Genomic DNA, 24,039 nt, shown 5'->3' with positions numbered 1-24,039 from the left:
CCTCTTTCCTTCTGTAACCAAACCTTACTCCTTCCAGAACCCCTCCTATTTAGCACTAAGTATTCCTCATTTTCCAGCCACTCCCCTGTCCCGCCCACATTTACCACTAAACCATAGAAATGAATGTTTAGAGATCTCCGCAACTGGGTAGAGAATTCCGCACATAAAAGGGAGAGAAGTACAATTCCACATGTAGGTGTCTGAATAGCATTTTGTAGAATGTGACTAGTGCTATTGTGGTACTAATAAATATACTACAAAAAGCAGGTAATAAATCAGCTCAACTGCTCTTTACAGTGCTAAAGCTATTGTGGTTCAATTTCACACTCGGCCAACTATAAAACTTGCCCAGCTATAAGAAAATAATGCTCCAAGTACAGAAAGGAGCCACTTTTCTAGTGTGTGCAACATATTGATTTGATTTGTGCATTTCTAAAGGGCACGATTGCCCAGGGGCATCTTGACACTACAGATAGGTGGGTCAAGTTAGGTTGCCAGAATGGTGTGTTGATCCTGTTAATTGGAAACGAGCCAGGCTTTCAGCACCTTTCTGAAAAATAGTAGCATGGGGCTACTCTATTGAATTAGAAGATCAATCTAACTCAGAGTGACAGAGTTGAGTCATCAAATTTCAGAGTAATCATGATTCCTGGCATAAGGAAATTATTTAGATTCTTCAGAATCTCAATACAACATCCACTAAGCCTCAACTTCTTTGGATATTGATGAGAAACCATCTGTACCACCAGTTTGTGATATTTCCATTGACAAAGTGTCTGTGGATGTTCTAGGAGACTCTGGCTTAAATTACATGGTCAATGAAAAAACAAAAGTGGTCCAACAATGTTATGTATGATATGAGTGTGAAAAGCTTGTCGTGCTGTGAAAATTCAATTAGTATGTTGGGTTTGTTATTGCTGACATTCAATTTAATTGAGTTAAATAATAGAAAACATATGTTTAGTGATAAAAGAACAACAATCATTGGAACAGTAATAACAGGGAATTTTGCAGATGACCACGAAACCTGGAAGGACAACACCCGTTTCCTTTGTTTTAGATGTGAACCATAATATTGACCAGATTCTCTCACAATGTAAAGAAATATTTTGCAATTGTTTGGGCAATGCAGAAGTTTTCAACATGAAGTCAGAAGAACAGAGAATCCTTTTCCTGCAAAGCCTACATTTTACAATGTTCCTTTTATCATTGGGCAGGAGCAAATATGCTTAAAACACGTACACAGATGGATTTATTGAATCCATCTGCTCTTCTAAATGGGTGTCACCACTCGTTCGTTTGCATAAGAGGCAGGGGCGTAGCTATGAATATTGCAGAAGGTACAGTGGTAGTGGGGTTCATAGGGCTGGGGGCCCACTCTGTCCCAATTAATAATTTTTTAATCCGAAACCAGAACATGGGGAAAGATGTTTGGAGATATAAGATGTGCCAATCCTTAAACACATTTTAATTGACTGCCATCCTCCTCCAAACTTAAAAGATTTTCATCATGGGTACAGCAAAATACTTTTCAATATTAGAATTACGGTCTGACTACTTTTCACTTCAATTGACAGAAAGTTGCAAAGATTTAACTACTCTATACCTCTTAATTGGGCCTTTTGCTATCTGTGCTTAACTTTTGGCCTAGCATCAGCGCCCCTCTGTGTTTTCAAAGACTTATGGACAAGTTATTTGGAATCATGGAAGGGGTCACTACATTCTGAATGACATCTTGGCATTTGTATATTCGCTTGAAGAACATAAAAGTATGTTGTGCCGCATTTTTTAGATAATTCAAAGTAGGTGAATGACCCGACAGAAGTAAAAGTGCAAACACTATGTAAACAATTTCTGACACAGTATTTCATTCATAGGTAATTAAACCAAAATTATCTCCGGTCACGGTCATAAAGGACATGCAATTCCTACATACAAGGATCAGTTAGCCTCTTTACTAGGATAGTGTGAGTATGAGAATACGCATGAAGAAGAACATCAATTATTAGTGGACACAACGGATGACTGATGATTTTCATGAAATAAATAATAGTACTGTTAAGTCTCCACCTTTAACATCATTTCAGCAGAAGAAAGAATGCACTGTTACTGTGATTGCCAATGGTATAGGCCATGGAGCAGGTTTAGAACAGAATTTCAAAAAGAGAAGTCTAACGGATAATATAATTCTTTTTGGTTCTAAAACCCTATGAGAAGGAGATACTTCACAACAGAGGGAGAGATATGCACTGGGATGCATGTGGGTGTGGAGCATATCAGGATCTTTCTTTAAAGTAAGCGTTTTACACTGAAGATAGATTCTAAAACTTTTGTTTCATCCTTTAAAGTAAAGGTATTGGTAATGCATCATCTAATTTAATGTTAATGTTAAATATATAGCAAGTAAACAGTACTAAAGGGCAGAATGTCTTTTTTGGTTACTAGGCAGTGAGGATGAAAGTGAAATTAATTATGTTTGGAGGAATGTGCTGTTGCTTCGGTTTCTGGTGAATTTAATTGAATGAAAGACATGCAGATTGAACATTGAGGTGAGTTTAAAATGTTGTTATTAATAGCAGGTCTCGTGAAGGGTCATTAAACAGAGATATTACAAGTATTTTGGATGGTTAAATATGAGTTGGCATTTGAGTGTTTTTTGAGGGAAGATAGGCTTGTTCTTCCTGAAAGTTCGAAGTAAGACTTTTCCAAGGTTGCGCACAAAGTACATTTGGGAGAGTGTGCCACAAAAAATGTTTATGATAGGATTTCAAAGTAAGTCAATGTATGTATGTAATGCACAAATGCCATTAAGTAACTTACATTTTGCAAGATGTCTTTGATTCAAATTCTCTTTTATGAAGACAATTGCAGCACTTAAGCATGGAATTCTTATGTCCTTATCAATCATTAAGTAGTAGGACACATCATGTTGCATTATGTTGTTCTTCTTTACACATACACGTTATGTTATGTGAACTGAAGATGTTTTTAAGTTTCTTAAATAATGTTATTTCAGGGAGGGTTTCAATGTTCAATCACCACAGAAAATGGAGTGCAATTTCTATCTGATAAAGTGAAGGAAATGTTGGCTTAAAATATCATTCACTTCCTTGTATTCCCCTCAATGCAATGACATAACTGAAAAAGTCAACATAATTGTATATGAAGGTATAGACTTGTCTTTGGCTAATAAGATGAATGTCAGGGATTTTGTTCAAGAGAAATTATGGGCCTACCACAGCACACCACACATGATATTTCCAATTATGGCATTTAAAGAACTCTTTCCATTTGTGTTATCAATCCAAGCTAGCTTACCAAACACATAGTTTGAAACATCTGTGATGATATGCAGGGTAAAGTTTGTCAAAAAGGTATACATATTCAGGAGAAGATAAAACATTAGTATGGCTCTTGGAATAGTGTTAAAGGTTTTAAGGTAGAGATAAAATATTGGGTCGAGGATAAAGATCTTCGTTTTGTGATCAAGGCTAAGTGCTAAGAGATAAAAGTATAATCTAATATGCTGTTTGCCCTTGTAGAGTGATAAGTTGGAGCTGGCGGGCTATCTCCCGCAAATCTACTGTTTAGGGCTTGATATTGAAGTATTCCAGTTCTTCGAGTGTCTGTGCTCCCAATTTTGTTTGTTTGGTTGTTTGGAGTTTCTCTTGAAGTGGAAAGTCCCAAGATGTATTTTGAGCTAAAATTGCCTCTTCTTGTGGCGTACCCATGAGGTTAAGGTTGAAATCCCCTGTAAGCACAATATTAGTTGTTGTTCTTCCCGTAATGCATTCCTCCAAGAAGTTGTGTAATTCCTTTGCTGCTTTTTTTTCCTTTTAGGGTGGATATAAGCGGTGATAAGAATGCAGTCAGTATTGGCTTTGCCTGAACCTTGGGGTGCTATGGCCAACTTAATTGCAAGAATAGCTACTGAAGAAGGACCAATTTCTTCTGTCCTGACAAAACTAGTGGCTGCTACATAAATCGCTAAACCGCCTTTGACACAAAAAGATACAGCAAAAAGTGAAGGGAAGTAGGCAAAACGTTGGGGGAAGACAATTCTAAGAATGACAGGCCTAACAAATACTATTTATTAGGGATGTGCCAGGACTCACTCACACCCACAGGTGGGTGACAGTCGTACATGTTTCACCCAAAGTACTCTTTTCAGTAATCTTTCTGGATCTGTGGAAGAGCAGAAGAGAGCAGGGCCTATTGTCTGTTACCTGAGAAGCACCTAGAAGAATGAATCTCTTTTAGCTCTTCTACCCAGAACAAAGAAGTGGACTCCGAGGGTCATAAGACTGATCATCGGCTCTAGCTACAGGACACAATAAACTACAAGAGGCTATTTCTACTTCTGCCCAGCTGACCAATTCCAATTGCACCTGCATTGGATTCTGCTGCTGGCCTCTGCAGGAGGGAGTCTTAACCCCCAACAGCTGTCTTCAAGGTCCTGAACCCTTGGCTGGTATCAAAGTGTACTCCTCCTAACAAATCATGAATCCTAAGAAACTTTCTGACTCTAAAGACCTAGAGAAGACCAGGACTAACCTGCCAAGCAGATTTGACAAGGTTGCGTTGCCCCTGGAATGAAAAGCGCATTGTTTTTCTGCAGCAGCAAATCCGATTCAGCTTCATCTCACAGAAAATCATCTGGCTTTGTGGAACCCTCTTCGGCTACAGCCTGCTCCCTTGCCCCACTGAAAAAATCAAAGCTCTAAAAAAAGTAACTAACTCGCAACGTAGAAATCTTCACCGGGCGAAGGTGCCTAAAGTGTCCTGCCAGCAAGGGACCGTCCTGGGTCTGAAGTGCACATTTCTTCCACTCCTGACTTCAATTCTCTTTCCTGCCATAAGTTAACTGCTTCACCGAGCCCTCTTCCAGCGATTATCTGACAATGTGGAGTCCTCTTCAGCCACAGCCGCAAACCTTACCCTGCTGAGGAGTTTTGACTTCCATTTCAGAGTCTAAGTCTGAAGGTAAAACTTCTTGGGTCGATGCTTGTTTCTGTATTCACCAGTGCTTCATCGTGGCCATCCTTAACTAGCGCTCAGGTACCAGTCAATATCAACCAGATGACCTCAGTTGGTGCTTAATGCATTATGGTGCTATTTTCAACAATAAACTTACAAAAATCATATATCAGGTTCCCAGTATTGGGTTATTGTTATTTTGGTGTCATTTTATTTATTAGAATGTAATCTATTTTTGAAAATTCTTTTGGGATTGTTTGTGTTTTGTTTTTTGGCATTATTACTGTTGCGTAAAAATAATTTACACATTTCCTCTAAGTCATGCCTGTCTGTTCTGTGCCATAGCTATCGGGCATTGAGGTCAGGTTAATTTAGGTACTTTACTTCTTCACCTTGACAGGGGCTGTGATTATTGTTTAAGGTCAATCATCACCCCCCTTAACTAATAGATACATTTCTTAAAGTTATTTAGAATTTTAGTTTAGACTTTAGAGCAGTGCCATTTTAGAAGCAAAAATAGTCTTTTAATGTTTCCCCTGTGATAGTCTGGATCACCGATAGAATATTGCAAATAAAAATATTGTATGGACATAATAATGTGTCAAAAATATTGAGGAAACAAATATTAAGAAGGTAGTATGTAAATATAGAAATTACAATTCTTAACTCCACATCTATGTACCACTAAGATAAACATATAGTAAAAGGCTAATTTATAGTAAATCTTTGCTTACCTGTACATTCAGTATTTTTGTCCCAAATATTCTTGACACAATATTTTGCCCACACATTATTTTTTCACCAATATTTTGTCTAGAAAATGAGTTTTGTAATAACCATTCTTATTATACTTTGTTATTCTATTTAAACAAATGTAGTGAGTAACAAACATTGAGCAATGTGTGACACAGAGCCTATTTAGAACCTATCAAAAATAATCATATGACTTACTGAGAGTGGAGAAGTGTGGCTCACTGGTTAGAGGAGGCAGACCTGGAAGCAGAGGTCAGCCCGGGACCAGGGTTCAATTCCTGGCTCGGCGGGTCTTGAGTCCTAAAATGTCCACAGCATCAACAATTCTCGCTCTGGTGCCTACTCGATTCACGGGTTCACACTCTGTGACTCTGGGCAATAGCTTGCTTAATCTCCACAACGGCCCCTTGCGGTGGGATGCCTGGCTTTCACCTTGTGGATACCCTGCCGGGGTTATCTCACAGGGGAATACCAGGACGGGTTACCTAAGCAAGCGCTTAGATACCGGGTCGGTGATTTGCGCTATATATGTACATTTACACTGACAAATCTTTTATTTACTTAACTTTTTCTACTGAGTCCACAAACAGATTAGGCATGACTTTCTTTCTGTTCTCCCTAGCTCTGCAAGGTCAACCTAAAGTGCATGTTCTTTGGGGCCCAAGTAAATCTACCATGGGTAGGTGTATGGGAGAGGAGCAGAATTGGCTTTCATAGTCTGTGACTATGGGAGCGGATAATGGAAGTGCCAAAACCATGGCAGCAGATGGGGAGATGGTTTGGTGTACAATTCTTCACATGTTGCCCATGTATCTCTGGTAGGGTGATTGTATTCAAGAGATGAAGAGAGTTGGGTGTGTACCTCTTTGTTGCAGAGTGGGGCAGGAAGAGGATGGGATTTTTAGCAATCTCTCAGTCTGACATACTGTGCATCCTTGAGAGAAAACACTGGTTTTCCTGGTTATACTATGGACTTCTGTGAGAGGTGGCCTTATGGCTTTTCTTGTAAATAAAGGTGCTAGAAAGAGTACTGTATGGAAATGTCTCTTTTTGCATGTTCACCCCCCCATTTTTAGACTTATGCTGCTGGTTTATGGACTGAGAGTGCACTGAGTCTGACTAACCAGACTTCAGTGCCAGTGTTCAAACCCATTACAAAGTATGTCAAACTGGCTATCCCCGATTGGCACAGGCTGACTTACTTATAAGTCCCTAATATTGTACCCATGGAATCTAGGGCATGTAAGGCAGAGTGTCCACCCAGAGCTGCGTCACTGCTTGTACTACGCTGTGTGTGACAATTTACAAACATGGGTCCCAGCCTGCCACTGCAGACTGTAAGTGCAGTGGTAACACAGCTAGTTCGAATTTACCATTTAAACTAGGGCAAAGCCCACACTTCCCTTAGCAATTTATGTAAGTGTTCCCTAAGGAAGGCCTATGGAGCCAGAAGGCAGGGATATGTATATTATCAGGGAGGATATGTTTTTATATGTGTCTTAACAGCAACACTGCCAAGTTTTCATTTGCGGTGGAAGTGCTATTAACCACATTGGCTAACACAGAGGTACTGGCTAACCCCACATCCCAGCTATCTTCTATCGCATACTGAGCCTATGTACATTTACAAATGCTGTTTTGCAGTCGCAAACAGCCCGATTCCGAGAATCAGGCCATTTGCGACCTAAAATTAGCTTTGCACATCCGGCCCCTAGTTTCTTAGTCTGCCCCCATTTGTGAGCGGGTGTGGAGCAGTGGTCAATCACTACTAATGATGTGAGTGTTTGCTCTGCAGTGCTTAACCTTTTCTGGGTGTAATTATGTAATGTTTAACTTTATTGATTTGGCCATTGAAGTTTGAAGTTCATCCACTAAACTCTGTTTTCCTTTGTGCATATGCAAAGCACACTAGCTGTCAGCAGGCTAGTACAAGGAGAAGTCTTGGCAGCTGCCAGCTACAGCACTAGCAGTAAGGAGTGAATGGAGACTATGGCAATGCAGGCAAATGTGTGATATGACACTTGCGACTCTTGTCCCTAACATAGAGCATGTGCCATACCATCTAAATGATCACATTTATCTTTGGGAGAGGTGTGGTTTTGTTGCAAATAGTGACGAAGGGTTCATATTCTAACAGGTATGCAGTAGAGTACAATTCTTTGGGGGGTGTACAGATCCTAGGTCAGAGCATAGTTTTTGGTGTTGGATTTGGGGTCGACAGTCACTAGGATTCGCGTTCCCACACTAAGGGGGGGGAGAGAGAAAGAGTGTTTAATCTCTTTGTGTGTGCAGTGGTCCCTGGCCGAGACAACTCCTAGTACTTCTCAATTAAGTTGCAGGATGGCATAGCCCTGTGGCACGATGAATTGACGATATGCTTTTAGAACAAATTTTGGAGTATGTGCAATGAAGGTTTCCAGTAGATAAATGCTCTGGACATGCGCAGCCTGAAGTTCTGCAGTATGAAAAAGGACTAGGAAATGTGAGTGTTTGTTTTGGAACTTTTGACTGGTACTAGCTGAACTTTAAGAGTCTGCATTATGTGTTTGAATCAGCCTACTGCTTGTCGTTGTCCTCCCGCAGCAGTCTTTTTACAATCTTCCCATAGAGTTTATCTGCTAATTTCCCTATTCCTCCATAAATTACTAATGTTGCACTAGGGAACACCCTAATGCATTTCCTTTGCTTTGTGCCCTCCATTTCCTTATCTATGTGCATCCTCATTGGATTTTAACATTGTGCCCCCCTACAGCCTCCCTGCCTACATTGTGTTGCCAACCCAGCTCCCTCTCTGCCTGCCACTGCTGAAGACTTCCCTTCTGCCCCTTGCACTTGCCGCAATAGGTCTATGTGCCAGTGTCACTGTTTACCCAGGGCTGCTCGCCTGTGCCTATGTTTATCTAACTCTCTCACCAGTGGCCTCAGTCTGTCTGCCACAGTCACCAGCTGGGAAACGGGACACTGTCCACAGAGGTGGAGGGAAACAGGACTTCACGTATCGGTCAATTCCAAAGTGAAGTCATTGCCCACAATTTTGGGCCTTTGGGAGTTGGAAGAAAGGACTGAGTGGACAATTGTTGATTGAGCATCACTGTTGCTCCAGGTTCAGCAGGAGTGTGTTTCCGAGTCATCTTCAACGATATGTAAAGTTTTTTCTTTTGTTGTTATTTTTATCATTATTCGGTTTATTGCAATGATGCATGTTTACTTTCCATTACAGAAGAACAAGTAAAATGAAAACAGGGGAGAAGGGGAGGAAAGAAATATGGACGCCAAATAAAAGTCCGCACTCCAGGCAGTAATATTGAAAATACAACATAATTTTAAAAACTATGGTAATATATTACCTAATATAGAGTAGTCAGCTAAAGCAAGGTCTACTAAACAGCCAGTTATGGAGTTAGTGTGCATTATGGTAGTGGTGTATAAAGGAGTAGGTACTGTACATGTTCCAGTTCACAATTTCCTAATATTTAGCAAGCACCATATTAGGACTAATGGAGCAGTTTCGGCTCCAAGATTAGGATGATAAAAAGGAAGGGATGACATAGCCTCATATATTCGAAACTGATCAGTTAAATGCTAAATTATTTTTTCATGGAGTGCTGTTGTTGCCCTACCATAGAGCCAAGTCATATCAGCGTGAGTGGGGACTGGCTTGTCCCCAACAACTCAGAATAAACATTTTCACCACAGCCAATGCTGTGTCTCTCCACCTCTTCCTATGTTGTTGGACACATTTAGGAGGTCATTGTCACTGTGTAAATGACCTATGCAAGATAAAAGTTTAGTAGGACATCATTTGAGCAAATGCAACATATCCCCTCCAGGATCTCCACATCTCCATCAATCGGAGGATTGAGAGAAGTTTGCAAGGCTCTCCCTTTTCTGGATCAGTGCCAGTTATATACCAGCTTGAATTAACTGAATGTCAGCTTTTCTTTTCTGAGCCCTCTACCATATGTCTCCAACAGCATGTCCAAGTCTTCTTCCTTACAGGTTTTCCCTAGAGTTGTCTGCTAGTATTCCCTCAAGGAAAACCATAAGTGTTTAGATTGGAGTTCCTCCATTAGAGTGAGGTAGCATCCAGATAAAATCACCCTTTAGCTGCACACCTGTGAAGATAAAGTAAAATCGGAAATTGAGGTAAGACTTCAGGAGGCAAGGGAAGTCTTGATTGTATGGAATGCCTTTATTGTATATATTACTACTTTTGTTTCCCATCCAGTTGGAAATTGGTCTGAAGTGCTTCAGAAATCTTGATCTTCCTGGCATGAAAACAAGGTTGAGTCTGTTGATTCCTTTAACAGCCTATTCCATACAGAATATCATATATTGATCTATCTTCTGAACCATATTCTACCAGAGAAGCAGCTGGGAGTGCAGGAACCCATGTATTTATAATAGCTTGTGGCTGTCTCTTGTAGCAGCAGATACATGGAGTCCGTTAGGGCTGCTACAGGCCCGCCACTGCTCCTAAAGTCTCTGGCAGTACCTTTCATATGCACTAATTTATCTGAAGATGTCATGGTTCCCCTCATGGACCTCTGGGCCCTCTCAAAGCAGATCAGTAACATTCTCTTTTTTAGTGCTGGTCCATATCCTAAAATAAAGCATACATATGGAGAAGTGTGGCTCAGTGGTTAGAGGCGGCAGACCCGGAAGCTGAGATCGGCCCGGGACCAGGGTTCAATTCCCAACGCGGGAGGGTCTTGGGTCAATGTCCGCGGACTAGATAATTCTCGCCTCGGCGCCTACTCTAACCTTGGGCTCCGCTCGGCAACTCTGGGCAGTAGCTTGCTTAATCTTCACAATGGCCCCTTTAACGCCGGGGATGCCTGGTCTCACTTTGGGGGTGACCAGGAGGGACCTTCTCACAGGGAAAGCCAGGACGGGTTCCCCAGTGGTATACAGCGCCAGGACACTCTGAGATGGAGTAACAGTGCGCTTTACAAGTATACTTCATTTACTTAATTTATGTACCTACATAGAGGGGCTTTGGGTCATCCTTGTTAATCCATTGATCTGTTGGCCCGTCATTCATATTTTAATTCCACCCAACAATGCATACATCATGGGCAATGGCTCAGCCTACTTCAGCCATTGACTTTCTTGCATTGCGACAGTTGGTACTTTGTCAGATTAAATTAGCGCTATCCACCTAAAAAAGAAAAGTGCCCTTCAGTGCTAGGGATTACTGTGCCAGTGTGTTTTTTCTTCTTCTTTTTATGCTTTTTTACAATGTTATTGATACTTTTGTGTGAATTCTATTTATTCGGGTTGCAGTAATTTAAAGCCAACTGTGAATTTTTTTTTCACCAAGAAGAATCATATTTTCCTGTGATGTGCATTAAAGCTTAAATGATTTCTATTTCTGTCTTAAGTACAACTGCCTGCTTGGAAACACCCAAACTGTTCTATTAATCAATCAATCAATCAAGGCATTTATATAGCGCACTACTCACCCGGAGGGTACCAAGGCGCTTGGGGGGGGGGGGTGGGGTGTCGCTACTGCTCGAACAGCCAGGTCTTGAGCTTCTTCCTGAAGGAGAGGTGGTCTTGGGTCAGGCGAAGGTCGGTCGGGAGGGTGTTCCAGGTCTTGGCGGCCAGGTAGGAGAAGGACCTTCCTCCTGTTCTCGCTCTTCGGATGCGGGGGACGGCGGCGAGGGCGTGGTTGGTCGATCGGAGGTGGCGTTTGGGAGCGTAGAAGTTGAGGCGGTTGTTGAGGTAGCTCGGGCCTTGGTCGTGTAGGGCTTTGTGTGCGTGGGTGAGGAGACGGAAGGTGATTCTCTTGTTGACGGGGAGCCAGTGCAGGTCTCTCAGATGTCCGGAGATGTGGCTTCGTTGGGGGATGTCGAGGATGAGTCTGGCTGAGGCGCTCTGGATCCGCTGGAGTCTCTTCTGGAGCTTGGCGGTGGTTACGGCGTAGAGGGCGTTGCCGTAGTCCAGTCGGCTGGTGACGAGGGCCTGGGTGACCGTCTTCCTGGTCTCGGTGGGGATCCACCGGAAGATCTTACGTAGCATGCGCAGGATGTTGAAACAGGACACGGAGACGGTGTTGACTTGTCTGGTCATGGAGAGGGAGGAGTCCAGGATGAAGCCCAGGTTGCGTGCGTGGTCTGTCGGTTTGGGTGCGGTGCCCAGGGCAGGGGGCCACCAGGAGTCGTCCCAGGCGGAGGGCGAGGAACCCAGGATGAGGACTTCCATCTTGTCTGAGTTCAGTTTCAGGCGGGTGGTCGTCATCCACTCGGCTTCGTCTTTCATCCCTTCGTGGAGGTTGGTTCTGGCGGCGGCAGGGTCGTTGGTCAGGGAGAGGATCAGCTGGGTGTCGTCGGCATAGGAGATGATGTTGAGGTTGTGTTGGCGTGCGATGGCCGCAAGGGGGCTCATGTAGACGTTGAAGAGGGTGGGGCTGAGCGAGGAGCCCTGAGGAACGCCGCAGATGACTTCCGTGGCTGCAGATCTGAACGGTGGTAGGCGGACTCTCTGTGTCCTTCCAGTGAGGAAGGAGATGATCCACTCCAGTGCCTTCTCCTGGATTCCGATGTTGCTGAGGTGCTGCACTAGGGTGCGGTGGCAGACAGTGTCGAACGCCGCGGAGAGGTCTAGGAGGATGAGGGCCGCTGTTTCACCGTTGTCCATCAGGGCTCGGATGTCATCGGTGGCAGCGATGAGGGCGGTCTTGGTGCTGTGGTTGGCTCGGAAGCCAGACTGTGAGGGGTCGAGGGATCCATTCGTCTCGAGGAAGGAGGCCAGCTGCTTGTTGACGGTCTTCTCGATGACTTTGGCTGGGAACGGGAGGAGCGAGATGGGGCGGTAATTCTTGAGTTCGGTGGGGTCCGCTGTTGGTTTCTTTAGTAGAGCGCTGAGTTCGGCGTGCTTCCAGCTCTCAGGGAAGGTGGCGGTGTCGAAGGAGGTGTTGATGATGTCCCGCAGGTGGGGTGCGATGACAGCGTCGGCCTTGTTGAAGACGTGGTGGGGGCAGGGGTCGGTCGGGGATCCGGAGTGGATAGAGTTCATCGTGCGGATGGTGTCTTCTGTGTTGATCTGGGTCCAGGCGCTGAGGGTGGTGGTGGGGGGCGTTGGTGCGGTTGTGGGGAGCGTTGTTTGTGGGCTGAAGCTGTTGTGTATGTCAGCGATCTTGTTGTGGAAGTAGGAGGCGAGGGAGTTGCAGAGGTCTTGCGACGGGGTGATGTTGTTGTTTCCGGCGGTGGGGTTGGAGAGCTCTTTCACGATGTTGAAGAGTTCCTTGCAGTTGTGTGCGTTGTTGTCCAGCCGGTCCTTGAATGCTGTTTTCTTGGTGGCGCGGATTAGTTGATGGTGCTTCCGGGTGGCGAGCTTGAGGGTGGTCATGTTGTCCGGTGTTGGCTCCCTTCTCCAGGTTTTCTCGAGGGCTCGTCAGTTCTTCTTGGAGTTCTTGAGTTCGTCGGTGAACCATGGGGCCTTCTTGCTGCCGGGTCTGCTAGGCGGGGTCCTCAGTGGGGCGAGGTCGTCTGCGCAGTTGCTGGACCACTTCGTGAGGTTGTCGGTGGCCTGGCTGGGGTTCGCTGAGCTGGCGGGAGGGTGCTGGCTCAGGGAAGCGGTGAGCTGGTCTGCTGTGATCTTGTTCCAGTTTCTTCGAGCAACCTGTTGCTGGTGGTGGTGGATCGTGGATCTTCTGAAGGTGAAGTGGACGCAGCTGTGGTCCGTCCAGGGGAGTCCGGTGGCGTGGCTGAAGGCGATGTCCTTGCTGGAATAGAAGACCGCGTCGAGTGTGTGTCCGGCGAGGTGGGTGGGGGTGGTCACCAGCTGCTTGAGTCCGAGGTTGGCGAGGTTGTCGAGCAGGGTGGTGGTGTTGCGGTCGTTGTTGTTCTCCAGGTGGAAGTTGATGTCCCCCAGGAGGATGTAGTCAGCGGAGGGGAGGGCGTGCGGGCTGATGAAGTCGGCGATGTCTTCGCTGAATTGTGTGCGTGGTCCCGGGGGTCGGTACATGAGGGTGCCTCTGAGGGTGGTCTTGGGGTCCGTGTGGATCTGGAAGTGCAGGTGTTCGGCGGTTGTCAGGGTGTCGTCGGTGTTGGTCGTGATGCGGATGGTGTCCCTGTGGATGAAGGCGATGCCTCCTCCAGTCTGGTTGCCGCGGTCTCTTCCGGTGCTCTTGTAGCCCTCTGGGATGGCGATGGCGATGTCGGGCGCTGAGGAGTCGTTCATCCAGGTTTCCGTGAGGAAGGCGACGTCAGGAGTTGTGGTGTCGAGGAGGTTCCAGAGTTCGATGGTGTGTCTGTGGACGGAGCGGGTGTTGAGTAGGATGCACTTGAGGTGGTTACTGTTGGTGTTCGGCTTGGCGGGTGCTGGTGCGGGGCAGGTCTGGATGCAGGAGAACTTGCAGGCGTGACAGCTGAAGGGTCCATGGGTTCGTCTTGGGGTGGCTCGGTAGCATCCCGGGATTCGGCCGGTGTTGAGTGCGCTGAGGGTGGCGGCGGCGTACGTCCGGCGGGGGCCAGGGGTCCTGGCACTGGGCGCGGTCCAGGCACGGCAATCGGTGCTCCCGCTGCACGCGTCCGCTGCGCGGTCGCTCTGGGGGCGTCATAAGAAGGGAGGCGGGAGGGAGGGTCCGCTGGGAGGCGGGTAGCACGGGGACCAATCGGCAGACGGGGGGGGGCAGGTTCGAGTCTGAGACGACGGGAAAAGCTGGGGGCTCGGCTGGCGGCCCTGCGGCGGCTGGGGCGCTGGGGCGGCCCTGCGGCGGCTGGGGCGTGGGCTCGTCTTCTGGCATCAGGCTACTGGCAGTAGGTAAGGAGGAGCAGGCAGGGGGCGTGGGGGCGACCAGGCCGTGGTGGGCGCAGTGAATCTCTGTGATTGTTCATTTCTGTTTAAATTACATTTTTATTGCAAGCGTATGGCGGCAACATTTAGACAAAGGGATGGCTCTTTAAAACATTGTTTTTTTTACTTTGTGGGATCTACTTTCATTAAAAATAAAAACTATGAGCATCTGATTAACAAGGCCAGACCTATGGGCTCTGTCTACGCTTACTGCACTTTTACTGTTATTCCATTAAAAGCAATGGTTCACTGCAATAACCGTACCAAATGACAACACCTCATTTTTCTGTGCTGGGATACTGCAGGAGTTGCAGATTTCCTTTTTTTCCCACTGTTCTCCTTTTTAATACTTCACCAAGTATCAGTCTTAGGACCATGTTACTAAGATTGCACTATTGTTGATTGTTTTTGGCTGGTATCAGTGCAAGTTTGCTTTATCATTATCATTGTGCTCCCCACTCCTTCCAACTAGCTATAGACCCATAAGTTTAGTAGATATATCCCAGAAATTTTTTGCATGGGTCCTACTTCTCAGATTGCAGTCTTGGATGGAAGGGGAGGGGGTACTGTCCGTCCTGCAGGCTGGGTTTAGGGAAAAATTGTCTACCCTGGACCAAGTACTCCGACTACAATTGTTGTACTGGAAGACTGTAAGCCTGCAGGGGGGCAGTCTCTTGATCTTTGTAGATCTGAGATCTGCCTTTGATCTAGTACCCAGGGGAAATTATGGTCAGTTTTGGGTGAGATGGGGGCCCCTGCATATTTAATTCAACTTTTTAGACGTTTACATGAAGGCAATTACGCACAAATTAGGTATGGTAAGGATGGCAATCTCACACCACCAATACCTATTAACCGTGGCGTATTTCAGGGGTGCGTACTCACACCAACCTTATTAAGCCTCTACATTAATGGCCTGATTGATGCCCTCCTTACGGAAAAAGATTTGGATTCCCCCAAGCTAGCCTCCCGTAGCATTTCGGCAATGATGTTTGCTGATGACACCCTACTGGTCTCTAAATCGCCCATGGGAATTCAGAGGGTATTGGACAAATTTGAGTTATTTTGTAGAGCCAGAGGTCTGGAAATAAATCTACAAAAAAACAAATTTATGGCTTTCAATTGCCCAAAAAGCACACCCCCTAACCCGACCCTAAATGGCAAACCCCTTGAGAGAGTGTCGTCATTTTTTTATTTAGGCAGTACAATCTCTGAGTCTATGGAATGGGGGGGCAAATATCACAAAATCTACGCTTTATCATTTGCACAAACCAACAGTTGCAGAAATTACATTTTTACTGATTGACCTTTACAAACAAGAACATTTGCAACAGGGGCATTATTACCCGAGAGCCCGTGGGGGGGGGAGGGGGGGGGTGGTGCAATGGGCATTTGCACCCGCTTTGCACTTCCCTGGGGCACTTTGGTTTTAGAGAAGGGGTCCCAGATGCTTGGGTGTCCACTTCTGTAATACTGATAGCACTGGTGCACATAAAGGGCTATTGCACTCATCAGAGGACGGTTCCTCATTTGCATGGGGTGTGGCCCCATGCAAGTGAGCGGATCCCTTTGCATCTGAGCCTGTGCAGTATTACAGATGGGGCGCAGAGGCAAAGAAGCTGTCAGGAGGTGCACTGTCAGTGCGCCCCCTAATGGCAGCCCTATGGGGGTGAAAAGTAGTCCCATTGACCCCTGATCCATCCCCTTGCAGGCAGGTGCAGTCCCTCTCTGCACCCACCTGCAAGGGGATCTCTAGTCCCCTTTCAAAGTGCAGGCGGGTTGCTGCCTGCACAGTGAAACACTGAATGGCTTCAAAGCAGCCGCTCTGTTTTTCACCTGAATGCGTTCGTGGCTACCCTCGGGGCAGTGCATTCACTATAATGTGGTGCAGTTTCCTGGTTAGCGTGGGGCTCACCCTATCAAAAGTGCGCTCAATGCTCACAAGGAAAATGTACTGCATACGTAATGCGGCTCCAGATAGTAAGTATACATTTTGGCTTAGATGTACTTTGATTTTCTGATGAGGTTGTGCCACTCTTGTGACACAGACCAATGCAAAATCCTTTTTGGCATTTACTATAGTGTGGCTTAGTAAATACAAAGAAATGCAACACAGAACATTGTGCTATCTTGTCTTACTTTGCATGGGGTACGCGTTACATGGGTGAAGCAGGGGCATTCTCCTGCATCCACCCCATGTATTTTGACCCAAGCCCAGATTTACAAAAACATATGAACTTAGCTATGTGCAAAAATAGTGTGCCTACATGACAGGGGCATAACAAGGAGAAATATCTTTATTTCTCCTTGTTATCTTCTTTTGATTTGTGCTATGGAAATATGCCTCTAAGGACTGTTTTGTGCATGAAAGTATCCCTGTACAAAAATAATACTGCCTGTAACCCAGACATCTGCGCCCCATGGTGCAGAAGAGTGCTATATCTTAGTAGATATGGCGCATTTGTGTTCTCTCCCACTCAGAAAGCTGCTTTGCTGCGTTGCGTGGAATCTGTCCCTTTGTTTTTGTCCACATTTTGTGTGAAACAGGGTGCAACATTGCACCAGTTCTCCATGACTTGAAAGGAATACGAATTACATTTACACCCCTTCCTCACCTATATGAAGATATTATTATACATAGAGTCTCTGTGGCTCTTTGTCAATAACTACACACAGTTTAAGAGAGGTATGGGAGGTCCAAACTGAGATGCAGCATATCACTCCAGTTTTAACAAAAAGGGGGAGAGAGAGAATATTACCTTGAAATAGATTCGTTCTCCCTGAGTTACATTCATAAACAAGAGGAATCCATTCGGAAGGGGGTAGAAGGTGTCCCTACTGTGGTTGGGAACACACTAGTTGTTTTTGGGTACCCCTCACACACCAACAGGCCCCTTGGTGTCATGCTTCATCATTGGGGTCCTCGAACCCCGCTATGGGATGCGGCATGCTGCGACCGACGGTTGCGTGGGAGCACTTATTTTGACTATGTGTGGTGTTGGTGAGGGAATTTATAAGTGAGTGCTGTGGTGGGGTTTAAATAGTGAGTGGAGTTTAAAAAGTGCCTGGCTCGTGGGGTAGCAAAAAAACTTTAATTGGCCCCGGGGCTGGTACTAGTAAAAAGGGTGAAGGGGGAGGTATTGGCATGACCTATGTGCGCCACCTCCTATGTGTGTGTCAACATGTTTCGATGTAAAAACATTTTCAGGACTGGGGTACACAAATCCCCACCTTACTCACGTTTTTCTATTTTGTAGCTTTTTATTTCTAAAAAAGTGGAATTTACAAGTGCAGGTTTATCAATGTACCTACTGAACAACCGCTATTTAGCTGACCTGTAAGGAGAAGGACAAAAAATGTTTTTCAGGTGGTCCATTCCTTGAAAAACAATAGGTATGTTTACCTGTGGATTAGGCATGGGCGGATTTTGCGGATTGGCAATCCACGAATTTGCGGATTTGCTAATTTGCGGATTGCGAAAATCCGCAAAATCCGCGAATTCTCGCAGATTTTTGCAGATTTTTTTTGTGTGTTCGCACGGGTTTCTGCAAGTTCGCGAGTGTTTTGTACAATTTCGCAAATTGCGAAATTGTACAAAACCCTCGCGAACTTGCAGAAACCCGTGCGAACACAATGTGCCCAGCCTACTCATGTAACAGACATGCCGGCTGTGTGTGCGCCCAATGTTTGTTTATGATCCTTTTCTATTGGTGGCTTAAATTGGAGAATGTGGATACAACAACTATCCTTGATTGTTCTGATTTATAGTGTTTGTTTGTCAATAAAGAACTCTAGTTGACATCGCCCCTCTCCCGATTTTTTTTTTAAATCTCCCACTTTGCTCTTCTGAAATGTTGGCATGTATGATGTAACTATTTTACAATGGCTCCAGCAAGCTGCCAGCGCCGTTGTAAAATAGTTACAAAGTTAGCTTGCACAGGAAGCACTTAGATAAAATAAAGCAGCACCTGCTTCGTTTTATCTAGTGGTTCCTGTGCAAGCTAACTTTGTAACTATTTTACAACGGCGCTGGCAGCTTGCTGGCGCCATTGTAAAATAGTTACATGAGTGGGGGTTCAACTTTTGAACCCGTTACGTCCGCTGATGTTTTTTTGCGGATTTTGCGGGAAATCCGCAAAATTCACAGATTGCGGATTTCCCAAAAATCTGCAAAATCCACAGGCGTAACGGATTTCCCGCTCATGCCTACTGTGGATACAGTCACAAAAAAAGGCAGTGCGGTTCGAAATTGTCAAGACACGTTAGTGTCATTCTACACATAAGGAACTTGCCCATGGTGAAAATTATTTAGCATATCGAAAAAGGCACATACAAGACAGACACACATGTAACATAAAACACACTCTAATTATCGGGTTGTAGTCAGCCCATGTGATACTTGTTAAGTCATAAACTTATTGTAAATATTAAGGAAATTCTGTGAAGCTCACAGTGGGCATAACATACTGTTTTGTTAGGGGTTTATTACTCCATGAGACCGTACTAATGTAGGGGTTACCCGTGCTTCCTTGCTGCCTGTGAGGGAGAAATACAAATACTGCTGTTTGTCTTGGTACTTACATATTTGTAGAGGTGGTAAGTTCTTTCGTTTTATGGTGGTGTTACTCACGGGTCTATGAGGAGAATCCCTCTCCGCTGCCCCTTACGCCGGCTCCGTTGGTTGTGCCGGGGTGTTTGCAAAAGGGCCCTCTATATACTATCGTTGTCACACCCTTAATTGGATTATTGGCAAAGTTTGTAGCCGGGGATATCCATATTTGGTTAGCTCTTACTACAGAAAAAGTTTGGGACCTCTGGTTTACAGAAAACAAAGAAAATGTGTTTTATCTATTTTAACGTTTTTTTAAAAAGTTTTATTCAGGACTCAAAATGCAAGCCTTACCTATTGGCTTTGGCAGTCCTTGTTTACCCTTGTCTGCAGTGCACAAAGGTGATGAAAACTAAAGTATTTCATAGTACATATTTTAAGTTAACCAGATTTCTGTTTAATTGAGCATATCTCATCATCGCCTTGAAAATGTGTGTTCAGGCAAATGCAGGAACATTGTGTATGTTTTGCTTAACATTTGTTAGCACACTTCCAGTCTTTTCGGTAGATAAACAAAGTGATGGTAATGAAGATTAAGAACGATATGTGGTACCAAACACTGCAATGCGGCACACACCTCTCGCTGCATACATTAGGGTACCATACTCTTCTTCTAAATTAATGTGTGTCCTATTCGTAAATCACCACGTGTGACACTCCTTGACAAAATGGTGATAGATTAGTGCAGTAAAATTGACTCATAACAGTGCTTTTCGTATCTGAATTTTAAGCGGAGTCTGTAACAAAGCAGGACCCTCAAAAAATCTGAAGGCGCAACCCTCACAAGGGGCATGACACAAAGAACAGTCAGGAGATGCCAGGGGAAGTAGTGGTGGAGGAGATAGGACAGACCACACGCAATCTCTCTGATGGACCCTTGACCAAAGCATCCATGCCCATGGCATCAGTAGGTCCACAGCCAACCAGTGCAAGTTCCAGCAAGGTTCCAACACGCGGGCAAATTTTCCCAAATGATCATTCTTCTTACTTTTTCTTCACTGTTATATTTCCTGGTAGTATCCATGAAAAAGCAATATTCTTCTAGTGCTCACCTTATGCCTCTTAGCCGACGTTATTCTCAAGATCACACATTTTGTTTGAGCGGGGAACTCAGGATCAGAGCTCATGTCTCTTAGTTCCATAGTGTGCAAATAAGGCGCCAAATGATATGTTCACCACTAGATAATTTTTTGTCCCATTACGTTCGACTAAGTGCACTTGTTTAGCACATGTTCTATGCAAATGTGACTTGTTCAACCGATACACACGTCCTCATGTCACCAATTCCTCTTGCTCGCAGGGTGCAAAAAAACTCGACTTTTCAATGAATCCAGTATCTACACCTTAATAATGAACCAACATCTGCTAACAGGAAAAAATATGCAAATGCAGCATCTTCCTATTTTACCTGCTGAAACTTTTCATAGATGTAGCACTGAAAAACTCATTAAGAAGATCCATCTCCTGCCCCCTCCCAATCCTAAAATCAGACAGTTCAGTGCACTCGTCCAATCCTATGTCATCGCCCCCTGTCAGATCTCAGCTCATCAAGATAATATTTGGAGAACACACGCCTGGAGCCCATCTCACTGCCTTAAATAACGCAAGGAAAGTAAATTGTACACTGTAATAAAAGTCAACAAGCGCCTGCACCAGTGAGCAAAGCTCCTGGCTGCTCGCATCTGCTGCACACATACAATTGGACATCACACCTGCAGGTACCAAACCACCCCTAGAGATAGCCACAGCTTGCCTCGCCATCGCTGCACCCGCCAAGCAGAGACGCGGAATCTGGGCAACATAGGTTAAACCAGACACCAATGAAGCCTCCTGGCACCACCTCCACTGGTGTACAGCAGCCCGGGGAGGCTGCAATCTTGTTTCACAACCTGCCATACTGCAACACTGGAATGAAACAGCTCACAGTCCTCACTGGATGCAGCAAGAACACAACCCAGAGCCGAGGAGCCAACAGGCAATGCACAGTAAGGGAGCATCCCCTTGGCGCGAACCTACATGACAAGTGGTGAAGTCCTGTGCACGTTCAAATGTCTACGTTGAAATGCATCCTTTAAAAAAACAAAAAAACATTTGAAGCTTTGAGCCTCCTCGTGCCAGACTCAACCTTGTTTCTTGAGCTTCTGAATCGGCCAAATAGTCCATCTCTCAGTTGGGATGTTGTTTCCTGGTAGTAATTTTATAAAACTAAGGAGTTAGGTTCATATGGGGTAGGCTGGACCCCATTATATAAAATAAATTAGCAGTCGCTAGTCCAACCAGTAATACCCTGCTCCCGATCACAACACTGAAAGTGAGCATTATCACAGCATGAGGCCCAAAAGTAAACTAATTATCACAGCATGCCGAGAGGCCCCCACGCTGCTGGAGCACTCAACTGCGCATAAATTATAGTTGAGTGCTCCAGCAGCCTGGGGCGCCTGTTGACCTGCTGTGATAAGTGGGGTCTCATGCTGTGATAATTGTTCCTTGGGCGCCTGACGTGCTCCACATTCATTAACGCGCACAAGCTGATCTACTGTGGAGCGCGAGCTGATCCACTGTGAAGCGCGTTCACAGACCTGAATCGGCTCGTGCCCATAGTAGAATCGGCTCGTGCACAGTTCTTTAGCTAGCTCTGCCTCCCTTGGAGGCACAGACAGCAGCTATAAGACTCGTGGCGGCAGTGCTTTGCACTGCAACACCACGAGACCTAAAAACGTGAGTAAGGTGGGGATTTGTGTAGAGGGGTGCTAGGACCCCAATGATGAAGCATGATACCAAGGGGCCGGTTGGTGTGTGAGGGGTACTCAAAAACAACTAGTGTGTTCCCAACCACAGTAGGGACCCCTTCTACCCCCTTCCGAATGGATTCCTCTTGTTTATGAGCATATCACTCCAGTGACATGAAAGAAAGGACCCTGTCTTTCAAAGAAACTTCTAAATTTGTTCAGTGGAATCACAGTCTGATGTCGGCTTGACTGTGCAGGTGCAATCACATATCTGAATAGTATCTGGCTAAATATGTCCTGCCTCAGTCAGTCATCCTTCCAAAGTCAAACAATGCAACACCAATGAGTTAGGTACTAGCAATACTTGTTATTTAAAGCATTACAAATTGACAAAACTGCATCACTCAGTGCTATTTAAAACTACGGTATAGTAGGATTCAGACATAATTCCGCTGTTCCTATAACCCAAGCACACAATGCGCATTATTCATGAATCAGAAGTAAAAATTATTTTATAAACGCTCCCAGAAATGCAGGGGATCACATACATTCACATGCAATAAACAAGCAGCGATAGTGCCAAAACGTTATCCTTTAACGCACTGAATTTCTGCAAAAAACGCACAATTGTTAATTTGTCTTTTCCTGCAACCAAGACCTATGGAAGTTGGCAAGTGATATGTTTCAAACACATCCTGAGCTTGCACTTGTTTCTGCTTTAAACTGTGATATTCTGAATAATGTACTTGTGGGTAATCTGCTTGTATGATCAGAATTCTTTGATATTTGTGGGTACGTTTTGCCATTCACATTCAGTCAGTTACAATTTGATTTCTAAACGCATGTGTATGGTTGTTTAAAGAATTTATGACTTGGGTACTTCATCGCTTGTCACTCTAGGGCCAATTCAAAACTGTGCATTTTTCTGGCTAGGATTTCTCACCTCACCCCTAGTTGACATTACTTGGACAACAGTAATTCTAGTAGGGGATTGAGCGGGAATTCTTCTGATCCTCATAGTTACTGTGAATCTGGTAATCTCTATAGGTCTAATATTCCTGTTACTGATTCCATAGTGGTTACGGGACCCCTGGGAATGAGGTCCTATGTGGAATTTAAAAAAATAACTGGTCACCAGTATTATGGGTGTCTTGCCTTTTTATCCCACACAAAAGTCTGCATGGATAAGCCACCTTCTTTATCCTCTGGCGCTTTCAAACTTGACATGAAAAACCTTCAATAGAGAAGAAAGCCAGAAGTAACCAACCTCTTAATGAACATACTTTAACCCCTTCGCTGCAGGGCTAATTCCCCTGCGGCGCTGGGGTCGGTGGGGGGGGCGCGTGCAGTGCCATGGTGCTTCTGACGAGCTCAGCTTGTCATGCTGCACGGTGGCGCTGAGCTCGTCATGACCACGCCCATTTTCGTGGAACACTCAGCACAGCAGGGGAATTATCCCCGCGTGTGAGCGCTGCGCGGGTCATGACGAGCACAGCTCGTCATCAGCACAGCGCAACCGTGCCTCATGACGAGCTGAGCTCGTCATGAGCACGGGAGGGATAAACACGTGTCTACTTACTCCAGGCATAATAACTCTCTCAACATCTTTCATGACATCTTCGAATGTGTCAGGGTCCTCGGGGGCGGATGCAGGAAGCATGGGTCTCAGATACCCTGGATTCACTCCAGGATACACCTGCCTCTTTTCAATGTCCTCCAGGTAATCCGCAATGTAATCCACCATTTCCCTTCCCCTCTTTCGGAACTCGGCTGAATCCATCATTTACGCAGTGAATAAGAGTAAACCCTGAAGAAGAACACAGGTGATGTTAATCATCAATAGAGTGCAAACTAAAACATTTTACAGTACTGTCTCCTGATTTGTATATAACATGTTTAATCTTAATAGTGCACATTTAAACAAAATGACGGATGATCAATGCTTAATTGTTGCAGTCATTTTTAAGCAATGGGACTTATTTTTATTATCAGATTTTGACCGAGCACGAAAAAGAGAAAGGCAGAAAAGGAGGGGAGTGGGGGAGGATAAAGGGAAAACAATAACCAAAAAGCAGTAACAAAGGGACAGCGAGTAAACATTAATTTTATGTGCACATGGCTCAGGTTCATGAATAGAGTATTTTTTCCTTACCCAATCCACCCTGTATT

The 24,039-nt window shown here is 45.0% G+C and overlaps 1 protein-coding gene across 1 annotated transcript in view; it reads right to left on the bottom strand.

Moving 5' to 3' along the window:
- Positions 1-23,672, bottom strand: part of LOC147722438 (aromatic-L-amino-acid decarboxylase-like) — a 1,636,613-nt gene extending 1,612,941 nt beyond the window's left edge. The window contains exon 1 of the mRNA XM_086964961.1: positions 23,450-23,672. Coding sequence (XP_086821087.1) covers positions 23,450-23,653 — 204 coding nt within the window. The 5' untranslated portion in view covers positions 23,654-23,672. The remainder of the gene's footprint in view (positions 1-23,449) is intronic.
- Between the last annotated feature and the right edge of the window lie 367 nt (positions 23,673-24,039).

Source organism: Lissotriton vulgaris, chromosome 4_1 (genome assembly GCF_964263255.1).
Source record: "Lissotriton vulgaris chromosome 4_1, aLisVul1.2, whole genome shotgun sequence".
In the NCBI taxonomy this organism is placed as follows: domain Eukaryota; kingdom Metazoa; phylum Chordata; class Amphibia; order Caudata; family Salamandridae; genus Lissotriton; species Lissotriton vulgaris.
Note: the sequence above shows the minus strand (reverse complement) of the source record. Positions and strands in the feature narration are given on the sequence as shown.